We start from the raw sequence: 14,526 nt of genomic DNA, 5'->3' as shown, positions 1-14,526 counted from the left end.
ATGTGTAATGCAGGTTTCTGTACTTGGAATTTGAAACTTGGTTAGCACACAAGGACACATGATGTTCAGAGTTCAAGTGAGTAGAATACTAGTGACAACTAGAGTTATTTTTTATATGTCAACAATTTGGATTGCAGGCCATGGAGAAAGTTTGGAATCCATACTTCCTTGTTGACTTTGTAACTATGGGTAACAAATGCTGTGGAGCAATCGCTTGGCTTCATTAGATAAGTGGACTGGGAAGAGGTGGGAAGAACAGGTAAGGAGTGTGAATGAGTATGTTTAGTGTCTACTAACACTTGCCTTTGTTCCTTTTGTAATTTTTCCAATGCCCAAATGAAGCAAAACAATCTTGGGTAATGTAGGTGACATCACCAGAATTCTCACGGCTGTTCAGTGGCAGGTCTGACTCAGAAGTCCACCTCCCTTTCTCTGCTGTATGACATGATCTAGCCACATGCTTCCTTGTGTTGGGGCATGTGTGGCTCTATGTGAGCTTTACCCTGTCTGAGACACTCAGAAGGAAGAAATGGCTTCTTTCACATGTCTTCTGTGTCACTCATGTCCTAACTTGTGGCAAGCTGGATTTAGCCAATGCACCCAGAAAATCCAACTCCCATAGTTTGCTTGCTTGCTTACTTGTTTGCTTTATTTATTTATTTATTGTTTTAAGACAAGAGATGGTGTAGGCAGAGGAGAAGGCAGGACGCTCAGAAGCCACACCAATTTCCCCAAAGCTAACGTCTCTGGATTAAGAAACAGGACCAAGGGGGCTCATCTGAATGGGTAGCAACTCACCTGGGTTGTACTGATGATTAAACTGCAAGGTCCAAGGTTGAATTCACCTTAAACTGCCCCATCCCCCTAATGAGGAAATCAACCCAGATACACCTCAGATCTATAAATGAAATGTATGTGGAAAGGGAGGCAACTGGCTTCTTGCCTCTCCAAGCATGGTTCCTAAGCACAGATCCTGGGGTTGTCAGCCCTGTTCCAGTTCCGAGTCAGCTGTCTATCAAAGCTATGTCAGTCTAGGCTCAGTCTTGGTACAAGCCACCACAGCCCTCTCCTTCTCTCTATTTCTTCAGGAGGACGGTAAGTGTCAGGCAGGGGTTCCTCACTTCCAGAGACCGTCTTCACATATATGTGGCCTTGCTGGGTACCTCGTGGGTCCATCTCATGTGTGGGTGACCGCCTAGGATTCTTGAGAACACAGATTAAAAAAAGATAATAATAATATAAGAGAGACTTCAGCTTCTGGCCAAGATGAACTCAACCATATTGACCCTTCCAATGGAAACAGCCAAAACCCAGACCAAACATTTGAAACAATTGTTGTCAAGATAGAGAGAAACAGGAGAATAAAGACATTGGCTCTTGAAGGGCAGGAAATGAGTGATGTCTACAGCTGCCTGAGCTTACTGCCTTCAAGGACTTTTTCATGCCATACAACTCTGACTATTGTTAGCACAATGTCTTCATCATTTAACTTTTAATCTAGTCAAGTCTTTATATTGCTTTTATGGCCAAACTGACTCTCTCTGCCTTGTAATTGGAGCTGTGTGGGTCATTTGCATCGAATATGATCATTGATATAGTAGGGTTCAAGCCTACTGTCTTGTTTTTCCTTTCATTTTTCTACATGTTAATTCTTTTAAAAAATTTATTTATTTACTATGTATAGTTTTCCACCTGCATGTATACCTTTATGCCAGAAGGGGACACAAAATCTGGTTGTAGATGGTTGTGAGCCATCATGTGGAGAATAGGAATTGAACTCAAGATCTCTGGAAGAGCAGCCAGTGCTCTTAACTGCTGAGCCATCTCTCCAGTCCTACACATTCATTTTGAATTAGTTTCCTCATGTTCCCTATAAACTTTAGAATTGTACTAAGCTTACTGAGAAATGTGTTGGAATTTATATCACAATTGTGTTTACTCATTTTAAGTCCGAGACAGTCAGAAGGGTGCAGGTGCCCTAGAATTAGTTATAGATCATTGTGAGCTGCCATATTGGTGAAGGGAATTGAACCCCAGTCTTCTGAAAAAAAAAACAGTAAGTGCTTTGTACTGCTCTCCAGCTCCATAACTACATTGATCATACAGATACTGGAAGTGCCATAACTTTGACATCTTTATGATACTGAGTCTTCTCTTCCAGGACCATAGTATATAACCATCATAGCTTAGCTATTGTTGAGTGTTTTTTTATTAAAGCAGGAAATGATACCTCAAATGTCCTCTGACCTCCACACACATTCCATGGTATACATACTCAAACACACAAACACACACACACACACACACAATAAATAAACAAGAATAAAGAGCTCTTATCATAAGTGGCTTACCTTTTTAAAAACCCTTTTCTCACAAGCTTGTTTCAAATTTAAAGAAAAAAATTATTATCAATGAAAAACTTTTCTCCTATTAATGTGTCCATTGAATAAATTATATTAAATTGATTTTCCTTTTTTGCCGTTGTTTTAATTTTCAGTGCTGGGCATAGAACCCAGTGACTTTGTGTGCTAGGTCAGCATTTTACCACAGAGCTACAGTCCAACCACCCCACCCCCCAGCCCTGATTTTCTAATGTTAAATCAACTTTGAATTCCTGTCTGGTCGGTAAAGGCGAGCTGCTCACCTCCTTTGTGCTTTCACTGTGTTAATCTCCTCCTTCCCAAGGGTCTCACATGGCACCTTTGTGCAGTCTAAAATCCTGAGCTCGCTGCACTTTCAGCCACGTGTGGATTCATAATAAAGAGTTCTTACCTCCGACATTTTGGGATTGTCATCGTAGAGTTCTGAAATTTCACATGGTCTCTCACTTTCCTAGAATGGTTAAAAATAAATAAATACACACATACATAACTAGTGAAGGGCCATAGCTGTAACCATTCAAGCCTTTGTGTTTTAAACCACAGTGCACATTAGAATTGTCACAAGGTTCTAAAGCAAAGCAGACACGCCTACTTTGAGCTAAATGAATAGGCTCAAGAAGCATCACTATTCAAAAATAATCCAGGGCTGGCATCATGAAGTGAGCAGGAGGAGAGATGAAACAGGATTGGCCATGAGTTGATAACTGTGTTCTCTGTACTCTACTGTCCACATTAGTGCATGTCTAACATCATAATAACCCCCCTCCCCCCCGCGTAGCCAACTGGGATCTTAAGATATTCATGGAAATTCCAGAAGCCAAAAGTTTTAAGCTTCCATTTTGAATAGCGTAGCAAAACCTTGAACCACCCAACCTCATCCTATCCCCTTGCTCAGTGTATCCACACTATATAGGATACCAGCCCTGTGACAACTGACAGAGAGGTCAAGAGACTTCACTCATATTTCTTGCTCTATTTTAAGTCAATTTTATTGTGTGTGACTAACTTATTGTTATCATACTTTTGTACATACAAAAGGGTTAGGCACACCTCACAGTATCATGTGACTACTAACTGGTCTTGAAATGTATCCTTTGTGGATGATGTTTGGGGGGACCATATATACAATAAAAACATGGGTTGGGTTGGGAGTGCAGCCCAGTGGTGAGATATTTAACAAATATATGGAAAAGGTCCTGGCCAAGCCCCACCACCATAAATAAGCAAACAAAGCCCCTCCCCCAATATTTTTCAAACAATTACACAATTCTATCACCAGAAAGTCTTTCATTTATTTTGTTGTATGTGTTAGGATGTTGGCCTGACAGTATGTCTATGTACCACATGCATTTGGAGACCAGAAAAGTGTGCAGAATCCCTTGGCACTAAAGTTACAAGTGGTTATGAGCCAAGGTGTGGGTTAAATCCAGGTCCTTTGGAAGAGCAATCAGTGCTCTTAACTACTGAGCTGTCTCTCCAGCCCCAGAAACTCCCGATTTAATTAACTTAGTCATTGATATATTTTAGCCTTCCAGATCATTTTAAAGAGCCCTGAAAGTTTAGAAACTATTGCCTAAATAAATAATTCCACCACTGCCCATAATACTTCTTGAGGTGTGTCCAGTTTCCAGCTTGCTGGTACGCCTCTACACATGCTGTAGTGGTATATATAACCCATTATCTCATGTCATCCTTACAACTGTTGCCACCTCTTAGAATAGGTAGTGTTTATGCTTAGGTTTATGTATAGATTTTATTATTGTTGTTTGTGGTTAGGGTTGGATCCCATAGCCTTGTACGTACTAGGTATGTGTACTGTGTCATGAGTTACACCCCAGCCTAAGAGGAGAGTTTCACGACACCTGTTAAGGAGCTGAACTAATCAAGGCATAGAAATGTTGAGTCACTTGTCCAGGTTCACATAAATCATACAGTTCAGGGGCAGGATTAGAACCAGGCTTTCTGCCTCCCCGTGTTAATATCTACCAGTATGAAAACAACAATGATCCTTCATAAGTAGAGAGTGAACTTAGAACAGAGGCTCTTCCCACAGGTATATCATACTGTAAAACCTTGTTGGATATGGATCTGGGCAACCATGCATGGTCCCCAGAGCAAATGTGACACCGGTATGGGCTGTCAGGGGTCCATGCTCAGACACAGGAATGGACAAGGTCATGATCTTAATGTACCCTTTCCATAGACACTTCTGCATTTCTTCGTCTCTTATTTCCCCTCACATTCTTACTATCTGATGACGAAACTTATGCCTTTTCCTCCCTTGGCGTAAATAACACCCTACTGTACAGACATATGTTTGCATGGCTTCAATTATCTCCCCCCATTCCTATTTTTTTGCCACCCCAAATGACATCTTATTACCAGAGATTTGTTCAAGGACCAGAGAGTTATGTGCAAATCAGCTCTGCCTGAATCTGCGAAGGACAATTCTGTCCAGAAACATCTACCTCCTTGTCCTCAGAAACAACACAGGTCCTGAGTTCTGTCATGCTTATTTCAGACAGAGGCCAATTCACTGAGATACTGATTCAAGCTACACATCCACACCCACAGAAGCAGCTATCACCTCAATGGGCTCATCCATGCTTCTTCTTCGCTGAATCAAAGTAAACAGCAAGGCCACCAGCAGGGCTGTGGCCAGCAGGGATGGGATTCCAGCTGCTAGTCCAATAGAGGGACCACAGTCCTGGCACAGAGAAATAAAACAGAGTCAGGGAAGCCCAGATTCTTCATGAATAGAGGATGCTTTCAGTGGCTAAAAACAAACAACAATAACAACATGCATGGGCCCTGGATGCACTAGAGAAATGAAATATTTCAAAAGATATTTGTAATATGTGTGACTGGTCAATTGTTCTCCTGGAATCTAATTTACATAGTTTAAATCCATTTGGGATGGTGATCATCTCCTACAAAAACAGACAGGTGATTTAAGCAGGAGTCCCAGGAATCAGAAACACAAGCATCCTTTCTGCACCCTTTCAGAAGAAGAACAGCCAAGGCACAGTTCAGTGCCTCGGGTAGATGCCATGTTCACCCTCAGTCTGAAAAAGTCACTTCTGTTTTTTCTCACATAGAGACTCAGATCTGGTGAGAGCGCAGAGAACAATTGTCTGTGCAGTGCTCAGTTGTGAATAGAATTTCCATGTTTTGCCTCCTCCACTAAGGCTCAAGGAGTGTTTCAGAAGAGTAGGGAGGAAAGGAAGTCAAGGAAGACCAGGGCAACAGTGTCTTCTGCTCATGACGGGAGCATCCCATGCATGAACTCACAGCAACTGCAGATGCCTGCACACCATCAAGCCAGTAAACGGTCTAGCATGGTTCAGGGAGGGGCACATGCGCTCCCACAACTAGCAGAGGAGATAGCGACAGTCAGATAGATGGTGTTCAGCAGAGGGACAGCCAGTTTTCTTTAGAGGTTTGGACCTTGCTAGGTTGGCCATGCTCCAGTGGATGGTCCCTAAAACTGTGTGTACAAGGGCAACACAAACTGGATCCAGCAAGTTATTAGAGAGAGAGAGAGAGAGAGAGAGAGAGAGAGAGAGAGAGAAAATAAGACATGAAGTTTCAAGGGTGACTTAGAGGAGAGCTGGAATTAAGAGTGCGGAGTGAATACAATTGAAATACAGTGTCCATGTGCATGAAATTCTAAAAGGATAAATAAAAATATTGTATTAAAAAGAATAACATATATATATGTATATATATATATATATATATAGAGAGAGAGAGAGAGAAAGAATGGTATATCCTACGACATTTGATATAGTTTTGAAAACTATATCAAATAAATTAACCAGTTTTCAAACACCCATCTTGATCTGAATAGTAATAGTCATGTTTTTATCACCACAAGATTTCAGGTTTGCAGATATTTTTCCTGGAAATACTAAAGACAATATGCAAATCCCTATAAATATGCAACAAATTTAACGAAGACTTTCATAGTAGGATGTGATGGTATACAGGGTGGAAATCCATGTCACAAATATACAGACTGAAGGTTATTTTCAGAATGACGTTTCATACATATAACTGGTGTTCACATCAAGACCTAGCATGCTCCCCATCCCCCACATGTGACCATTTTCCTGAAGTCTATCACTGTAGATAGGTTTTGTCTGGTTTTTAACATACAGACATAAACACAGGTATGGACACTTTTACACCTGGCTGCTTTTCTCCAAACTCTGTGAATTTGCCTGTGCACATGTATGTTTATGTGTTTTAATGTTTATTTTAGTGTGTGTGTGTGTGTGTGTGTGTGTGTGTGTGTGTGTGTGTGTGTGCACACCTCAGTCTGGAGAGGTCAGAAGAGGGAGCACGATTCTCAAGACTAGGTTACAGGCAGTTGTGAGCTACTGTGTTGGTGCTGGGAATCGAACAGAGGTCTTATGTAAGTACTCGTAACTGCTGAGCCATCTCTGTGATTCCACAGTCTGTGGTTTTACATTCTCTCTCTTGTTTTGGATAGAGGTGGCTATAAGAATAATTACGGAGTCTAGTTGTGGGCTTGGCGACAGTACACAGGTCAAACTTTAATCATCAAAACAAATGCAAGAGATGGTGAGAGCATTTGTACCCTCACAGATGACAGAACCAAGTCTGGGTCACTGAAGCGGACACTTACATCGGCTTTGGCACTCGTGGCAACTGGAGAGGAAGTCTGTGTGAAAAGAGAATATGGGATGTGAAAAGGAAATCCATAGAGCAAACACCACGCAAAGCATCCTGTCAAAGGCAGAGTCACCTTTCCACTAAAGGGTTAGCAACAGCAACTGCGGAGCCTTGTGTGAGCACTTCCCAGGTAAGGGCTAGAGTGAAACTAGGCTAGGAGGAAACAAATTCCAAAAGTCAAATGACGCCTTCACTAGCTACCTGGTGAATCTGCGGTAACACATTCTACACCTCCTGTCCCGAGCCTTCATGCTGGGGCCAGCACACTTCAGCCCATTTTTCCCCACAGGAGAAAATAGAAGCACTGCAGTAAGGCTTTGTTAGGAAGCTTCTTAAGGAAGCCATGCCTGTTTCCAACCCTACAGTACAGCAATGGCGTCTGTGGAATGTCCACTGGCCTGGGATGAGCCCACACTTTCTGGTCCACGTTTCCACTTGAGGAAGGTGGGGTGCTGCATGTCACCCCTGTCTGAGGTAGTTCAAGTGCGCTTTATACAAGCAACTGTGTATACTATGTTATGTGGCATCATCCTGGGTCCTGGGGGCTCAGTGGTAGGGTACCAGCTCGGCGTGCACGGGATTCCTAGCACCACGAACAGGGCTAAACTGATCACAGGTTGAGGGCTTATACTACCTGCAGTGGGATGCTCCTTCCTCTGCCCAGAAGCCTCAGGGTCTCATCTCATCTCTTCATCTAAAATAAGGCAATCAGTGGCCGTGGGTGGGGGTGGGGTGGCTCAGTGACTAAGTTTTAGGACCAGAATTCAAATCCCCAGAACCCATGTAAGTGCCTGGTGGGAGTCATGATCTTCCTGTAAGCAACAGCAGCCATAGCCGAGCCAGTGGGGTCTGGGCTTAATCTGAGAGATCCTTCGTCACTGAATAAAGTGGAGGAGTCATGAAGGATGATTCCTAACACCAACTGTGGGTACACACATGTGTGCATACATCCACATGTGAAACATGAAGGTATACTGCATATACATGCATGGAAATGGAAGAAGGAAACTAAGTAAAATAGGGACAGTAATAGCTGCCTCTGGAGGTTTTAGTGATCACATAAGCACCACAATTTCGACCTTAGGATAACAGCACTAGTCAGTCTATTTTTATTTAGCCCTCTCGGCTTTCTACAGTTAGCATCTGTGAGAACGGCAGAAAGGGCCTCAGAGAGCTTTCACTACTCAGAACCAAGTCTGCATAGAAGAGCAGACCCTGACCTTGAGCATTTGAGCTTCAGGACAGACCTCTTTCCTAGTGAGCTCATCATCAACAGGCAGAGCTGCCTGTTGCCCTGCAGGAGGCTATTTTCACATAAACACCACCCCACACCCTAGTATCAGTTTCAAGTATTGTCTTTCTGAGGAGGGCAGCAAGAATCAACTATTGTTTTAGGTAAGGTAGTCTGTCTTCAAAGTACATAAATTTGCCAAGACTGGCCAGAGCAAAAAAATAAAAGCATATCAGGTATAGTGAGTACACACCTTGAATCTCAAGCACTTGGAAGACAGAGGCAGAGAGAGTTCTTGAGTTCAAGGCTGTTGGAGCCCAGTGTGTGTGTGTGTGTGTGTGTGTGTGTGTGTGTGTGTGTGTGTGTGTGTGTGTGTGTGTGTGTGTGTTGGAGAGACGGAGAGGCAGGGGGAGAGAGAGAGGGAGAGGGAGAGGCAAACAGGCTGGCTTCTCTAGAGCCTAGAGGTAGGAAGGGGAACTTGGGTGAGGCTTCCCTCTCTCCATTTCTCTCAGGCAGCATGGCTGCCTTCCTGTTTACTTCCTGTTTCTCCTGATGGGATTTCTGCTCTCATGAGCACCTGTTAATTGCACATCTAATGCTTATGAAGCATCCATTGTGTGCCAGGCCGCCCAAACCCCTTTCCCAAATTGACTGACCCACATCTCACAGCACCCCGTGAGCAGGACCATTTTACAGATGGGAAGAACAAGGCACAGGGAAGGGAAGGGACTTGTGTAAGGTAACACAGCCCTAGGTTACAGACGTAGCAAGGCCTCACCCACTGAAAATGCCCATCCCATACTTGGGAAGTAATCTCAAACACAGATGCAGCCAGACATAGTGGCGCATGCAATAAGGAGGTGGGGGTCGGGGCACTCACTGTAGGCTCAAGGCCAATCAGAGCTACACGGAGTCCTTGTCTCAAAAAAGCAAACTACAGACAAGTCTTCTCTGTAATAACGCTCGTCACACTGTTACTCCTGTCTGTAATCGTTACATAAAACAAATCACTTGGAGAAATAACGCGCGACTATCCTCAGTTGTGGTTATAAAGACTGATGGAAAATGTTTAAGGCACAAAAATTGTATGTAGAGTAAGATCGCACATTGGGAAGAATAAGTCAGAGTGCCTGTAAAGTCAGACAGCAGGGGGCGCTGTGCTGGTGTTTTCTACTGATGGGAATTTAGGGGTTTCATTTTCTTTTTCAAAATGTACTGATAGTTTTTAAAGAGAAAAACATTGCTCTCAGGGACGGCGACATGGCTTAGTGGGTGGGGAGCTCGCTGCCAAGCCTCACAACCTGAGTTCAGTCCCTGAACCCACATGATGGAAGGAGAGGACTGGCTCCCTCCAGCAAGTTGTTCTACACAAGATACGGCACATGTATGCTGATACCCCTACACACACACACACACACACACACACACACACACACACACACACCACGGTGGATGATTTAAATTCAAACAAATGTTGCTCTCAGACACTCAGCACAGACTTTATCACAATATTCATGGCATGTGCTAGAGGGTTCCCGAGGCCACTGTAAGTTCTGCTTTGACCTTCTCCCACTTCCCCGGAGATGGGGGTCTGACCACTCCACTTACTGTATTCGCCGGCAGTGTGAAGTTTAGTGAAAAACTCTGCAAGAAAGAAAGAAACATTAAAACTCCCAGCAACGGTTCGCAAACTCCGGAACCTCTGCCTCCAAGCCTGGCAAAGGTGAACTTAAGGCAGAGATGGGCTTCACTGGGCCTTCTCAGTTCCCAGTGTCAGCCTAGGAACAGTCAGTACAGGAGCCTGGGATAGTGGGGAGCTGTCCAATGGCTGTGGGTTCTCCTTCTCCCCTCCAGCTCTGCGGCCAGGGCCAGGCTGGGGGTCTCATCAAAACACAGGAAATAGTTTTTTTTTCCCAGAATGCCTTTCAAGGGGAGAACTGAGAATTGAGAAGCACTTAGGAATATTTCCAGCTTAAAGCAGATCAGCTCCAGCAAAGAGTATGATGTAAACGCTATTAACCACCTTCTCAGGAGAGTTAACCATAGAGAGGAGGCTGCAGCTTTACAAAGTCTGAGCTGAGGCTCTGGCTATGAGCTGAATGGTCAGGGTCTCAGGGTCGCAGGGAGCTGCACTCACCCCGGTCCCCCCAGGGTCTCCCTCTGCACCTGGCTTATCCCTCCCTGCTGAGTGTAATCAACATACAAACTTTCCACTGCACAACATTCCGAATTTCCTGCACACACCTCTTTTCAGGGTAAGCTCCCGCCAAGGCCGCTGGTGGCTCCGTTCTGCTTCCTCAGCCCTGCCCCATCCTTCCAGTTTGGGCTGCTCGCCGCATCTTTCCAGGGTGCTCTATCAATTTCCTTCCCTGCTGCTGGAAGCAATCGGTGAACCCTGCTATGGCTTAGCCAGGGGCCTTCCCTGGCCCCGTCTCTGATCTCTACCTCCTGGACTTTCACCCAGCCTTGCTCCTGGCTCCTGGCTGGGCCCTCCTCTAGTCCCTCCTCCTGACATCCTGGTTCCTCCTGCCCCCCAGCTCTTGATCTCCCCTGCAGCCCCCCAAGACTGGGTCTGTCACTCACTCAGCAACACATTTGCTCAATTTTAACATTAAATGTTTTCTGACGACAGAAATACTGGGTGGAGACAGGGAGACAGCTCAGCAGATAAAAGTACTTGCCCCACAAGCCTGATGGCCTGAGTTCCACCCCTGGACCTACATAAAAAGAGAACCAACTCCACTAAGTTGTTCTCTGACCCACACATACCTTCCATGGCATGAGCACACTAGAAAAAAAAATTAAAGTATCCCAAAGAATGCGAACATATGGACCACAAAGGTCATTTCATTCCCCAGGACTTCGTTGCAAGGGATAGAAGAGTGAGGCCCAGGGACTCATGGGAAGTCATGTCATGAACAGGTCAGGATAGTTGGAGCTCCTTGCGGCTGATCCTGGTCCTGGATCCAGGTCAGACAGCCCAAGGCTGGGTTCAGGTCACACAGCCTACCCGTGCAAAACCAAGAAAACCCAATCGTCTGAAGTCTGGAAGTCACGTGGGCTAAAGAATGGGAAAATCCTCGGAGAACATAAAATGTTTTAAGAACCTGTAACCTCCCCTGTCCCCACCCCAAAGAGTATGTCCTTTTTAAGACAGCCCCTCATACGTCACGGCTCTGCCAAACCTGTGAATGGGTTATCATGCAGCGAAGTCAGCTGTCATCAGAACCCAACCCTCTGGTGACTTTTCCCTACCACACCCCAGGACTTCCCTGCAACCTCCCAGTTTCTACAGGTGAGGCAACACATGTCTCCCTGGACTACTAGAGCCTGGGTGGCATCTGGGACTCTCAGATCAGGGTCTCCTTGCCCAAGGGCTCCAACCACTGCCTTTCAAGCTGATGCTACCCGAGCCTACAGCTGCCCCAAGGGCACTCGCCGATCACTATGGTGTATGCAGCTGTACTGATCTATCTCAGTGATGATGTCAGGGGCCACAGACAAAGCTTCCTTTGGGAGAGGCGGAGGACGAGAACTGCAGACAAGTGGGCCTTTGCATGCACTGTTTACCGGCATTCAGATGACGAGGGTTCTGGCCAATTTCAGAAAGACTTTCATATTTTGTAGAAACACAGTGCCATGCTGTCATGGAGAGGAAAGGATGGCACAGTGCCCTCTAGAGATGCAGCTGGGTGGGGTGAAGTAACCCTAGGCCCTGAGCCACATGATCTAGGTTTGGGTACAGCCTTTGCCACTTTGAGGTTGTATGGACTTGGAGAAGACAAATTTTCTTGTCTCTATACCCTCACAGCCCCTCTATCATGCCAGGCCCAGTTTTTCCATTCTGAAAATGGGATACTGTCCGCTTGCCCTGCCCGTTTCCCAGGAAAATCTCAAGGGATACACCCTCTGTGGCAGCTCCTTCCAACCTGCAAATGTTCTGGATGTGACGGGACTCACACGATGTCATATTCTTTAACATGACATGGGGAAGCCGCTCAGCATGTGCTTGTCAGATGTAACTGTTAGCATCAAGCAGCCATAGCCAAGGGGACCGCATTGTGGGTCACTGTCACATCTATAGAATGTTTCTGAAGACCCTTGGCCTCTTGTGAGGCTGAGTACCCCTCAGGGGTTTGATTCCTGTGAGGGGGAAGAGGGAACAGGACAGTTACTGCCATTGACTCTATTCTGATGACTCCCCTGAAGGACAGAGCTATTCCTGCAATCAAGGTGTGGAAACCTAGACCAAGGTTTCCAGAGGTCAGGGTTAAATATTAACTGGTTTTCCTAACTCCTGTGACTTCTCATCACTTCTGTTTAAATTCTGTGTGAGATCTGCAATAGTTATGTATGACATACCTCCTTCAGCATAATATTCTCCAGCCCCTCAAGGTTGTGGCAAACTTCAGGATCACATCCGTAAGGGCTGGATAATATTCAGCCAAGAACATCATTTGCATACATATGTAAACACACACACATATATTGAATATATATTTAGTATAGGTATTCCACCATTTCTTTAGTAACTCATCCATTGACAGTCACCTGGGTTATTTTCAGAAGAGTTCACAAATTTTAGTGGCATTGAACCAGAGATGTTTCTAGTACACAAACTACTTCAGTATACCCTTCAACAACTTGATCTTGGTTCACAATGACTCTGAAATCATCATATTAATGAAAGAGTTGATCCCTCATCTCGATTCAACCCATCTGAGACACTCTGCTGAAACAAATCTAATTTCCAGAAATGAGGTGATAAATAAGCACAGTTTGGCAAGAGTTTGGCTTCTATTTCTTACTTTGTGGTTTTCTTCCTAGAATAAGTAAAAAAAAAAAAAAAAAAAAAAAAAAAAACTAGCAATTATAAACCAATATTTATAATCAAAGCCATCCTGACTTTTCAATTGTAATAACATTTATTATATGTTATATACTATTACATACTTTTATGTTATATATTGTACAAGTAATTTTCATATAAATATATAATGTACTTTGAGCATGCTCTTCTTGCCCACTATCTTCCCCTTTTATCACTTCTAGATAGTTTCACTTCTACTTTCAAGTCTCTCTCTCTCTCTCTCTCTATATATATATATATATACAGATATATATACATGAATATAATCCACATATATAATCTATATGTATATAATCACTTATATTCATATGTATATATACATTCACATATATATGTACATATATATGTATATGTATATATATATATGTGTGTGTGTGTGTGTGTGTGTATGTGATTTTATGCATCTATGCAGTCTAGTGTTTGCACACAGGAAAAAAGAAACTGCTGAAGATTTCCTTCCTCGTTGAGCAAACTTCCTTCCCCTGTGTGAGTCACACCAAACAGGTATCACATATCAGTATAAAAAAAAAAAGGTGAAGAGCTTCTGGCCCATGCCACTGAGAAAGCAGCAGGCAGAAGGTTGAACAAGCAAAGATGAGATCGCTGATCTGAACCCAAGGCTGCCATCAAGAAACAAAGAGAGCTCAAACACCTCCCCTGCATCCTGGCTGAACAGGAAAAGTTTCACATCAAATAAAAGTTGAGATCAGCACAGATGCAATGAAAATTTTTAAGCAGTATTTTGTACCTAGGGGAAAAAATTAAAAGGTAGAGTTACAGGCATTGAACCAGGAGACTTGAGCCGTAGGGTCTTGGAATTGGCTTACAGTGAGAGAAAGAAAGGTAGGTGGGGAAAAGGCAACTCTTACTCACCATCTCTAACAGGCGCCTTTGCAAGCTTCTCTGTCACTGGTGCTGTTGGCCAGTGTCTCCCATTTGTAGGACACCGGCCGGGAATGCTGGGGAGGCTGGGCTAGAGGTAGTCCCAGGAAAGCCCTTGCCATGCCATGTATGGTCAGGGGAGTAGCCAAGCCCAGCTGATGAGCTTCTGTCCCCTGCATACTGCCTTGGCTCGAGCTGTCCTTCGTTTTGGTTTTATTTTCTGTGCTCTTTACTTTGCAGCAAAGAAGTCACAAGCTAGTGTGAGATGGCAGCTGGCAGCTCATTAGAAACAATGGGTGACAGGGCTGGAGAGACAGCTCAGTAGTTGAGATCACACACTACTCTCGCAGAGGTCTGGAGTTCCGTTCCTAGCATTCCCTTTAGACAGCTCACAACACTGACACTACAGTTCCAGGGGATCCTACATCTTCTTCTGACCTCTGTGGACACTGACACACAACACA

At 44.3% G+C, this 14,526-nt stretch overlaps 1 protein-coding gene across 1 annotated transcript; it reads right to left on the bottom strand.

The window, feature by feature from the left end:
* Positions 1–653: 653 nt before the first annotated feature.
* Opalin (oligodendrocytic myelin paranodal and inner loop protein) lies at positions 654–11,086 on the bottom strand. Its single transcript, XM_051200038.1, has 6 exons — positions 11,080–11,086; positions 7,714–7,760; positions 7,033–7,068; positions 4,969–5,088; positions 2,773–2,832; positions 654–1,203 (listed from the first exon to the last, which is right to left on the bottom strand). Exons 1-6 carry the CDS (start codon positions 11,084–11,086, stop codon positions 1,027–1,029), a joined length of 447 nt encoding a protein of 148 aa, XP_051055995.1. The 3' UTR covers positions 654–1,026.
* Positions 11,087–14,526: the final 3,440 nt, after the last annotated feature.

This window comes from Phodopus roborovskii, unplaced genomic scaffold, assembly GCF_943737965.1.
Source record: "Phodopus roborovskii unplaced genomic scaffold, PHOROB, whole genome shotgun sequence".
Lineage (NCBI taxonomy): Eukaryota > Metazoa > Chordata > Mammalia > Rodentia > Cricetidae > Phodopus > Phodopus roborovskii.
This window is presented reverse-complemented; position numbering and strand designations above follow the sequence as displayed.

Coding starts and splice junctions, on each gene's coding strand:
- Opalin (XM_051200038.1), bottom strand. Junction 5,089..7,032: donor CCACGAGTGCCAAAGCCGAT/GTAAGTGTCCGC, acceptor TCTCTGTGCCAG/GACTGTGGTCCCTCTATTGG. Junction 2,833..4,968: donor GCATGGATGAGCCCATTGAG/GTGATAGCTGCT, acceptor TAACCATTCTAG/GAAAGTGAGAGACCATGTGA.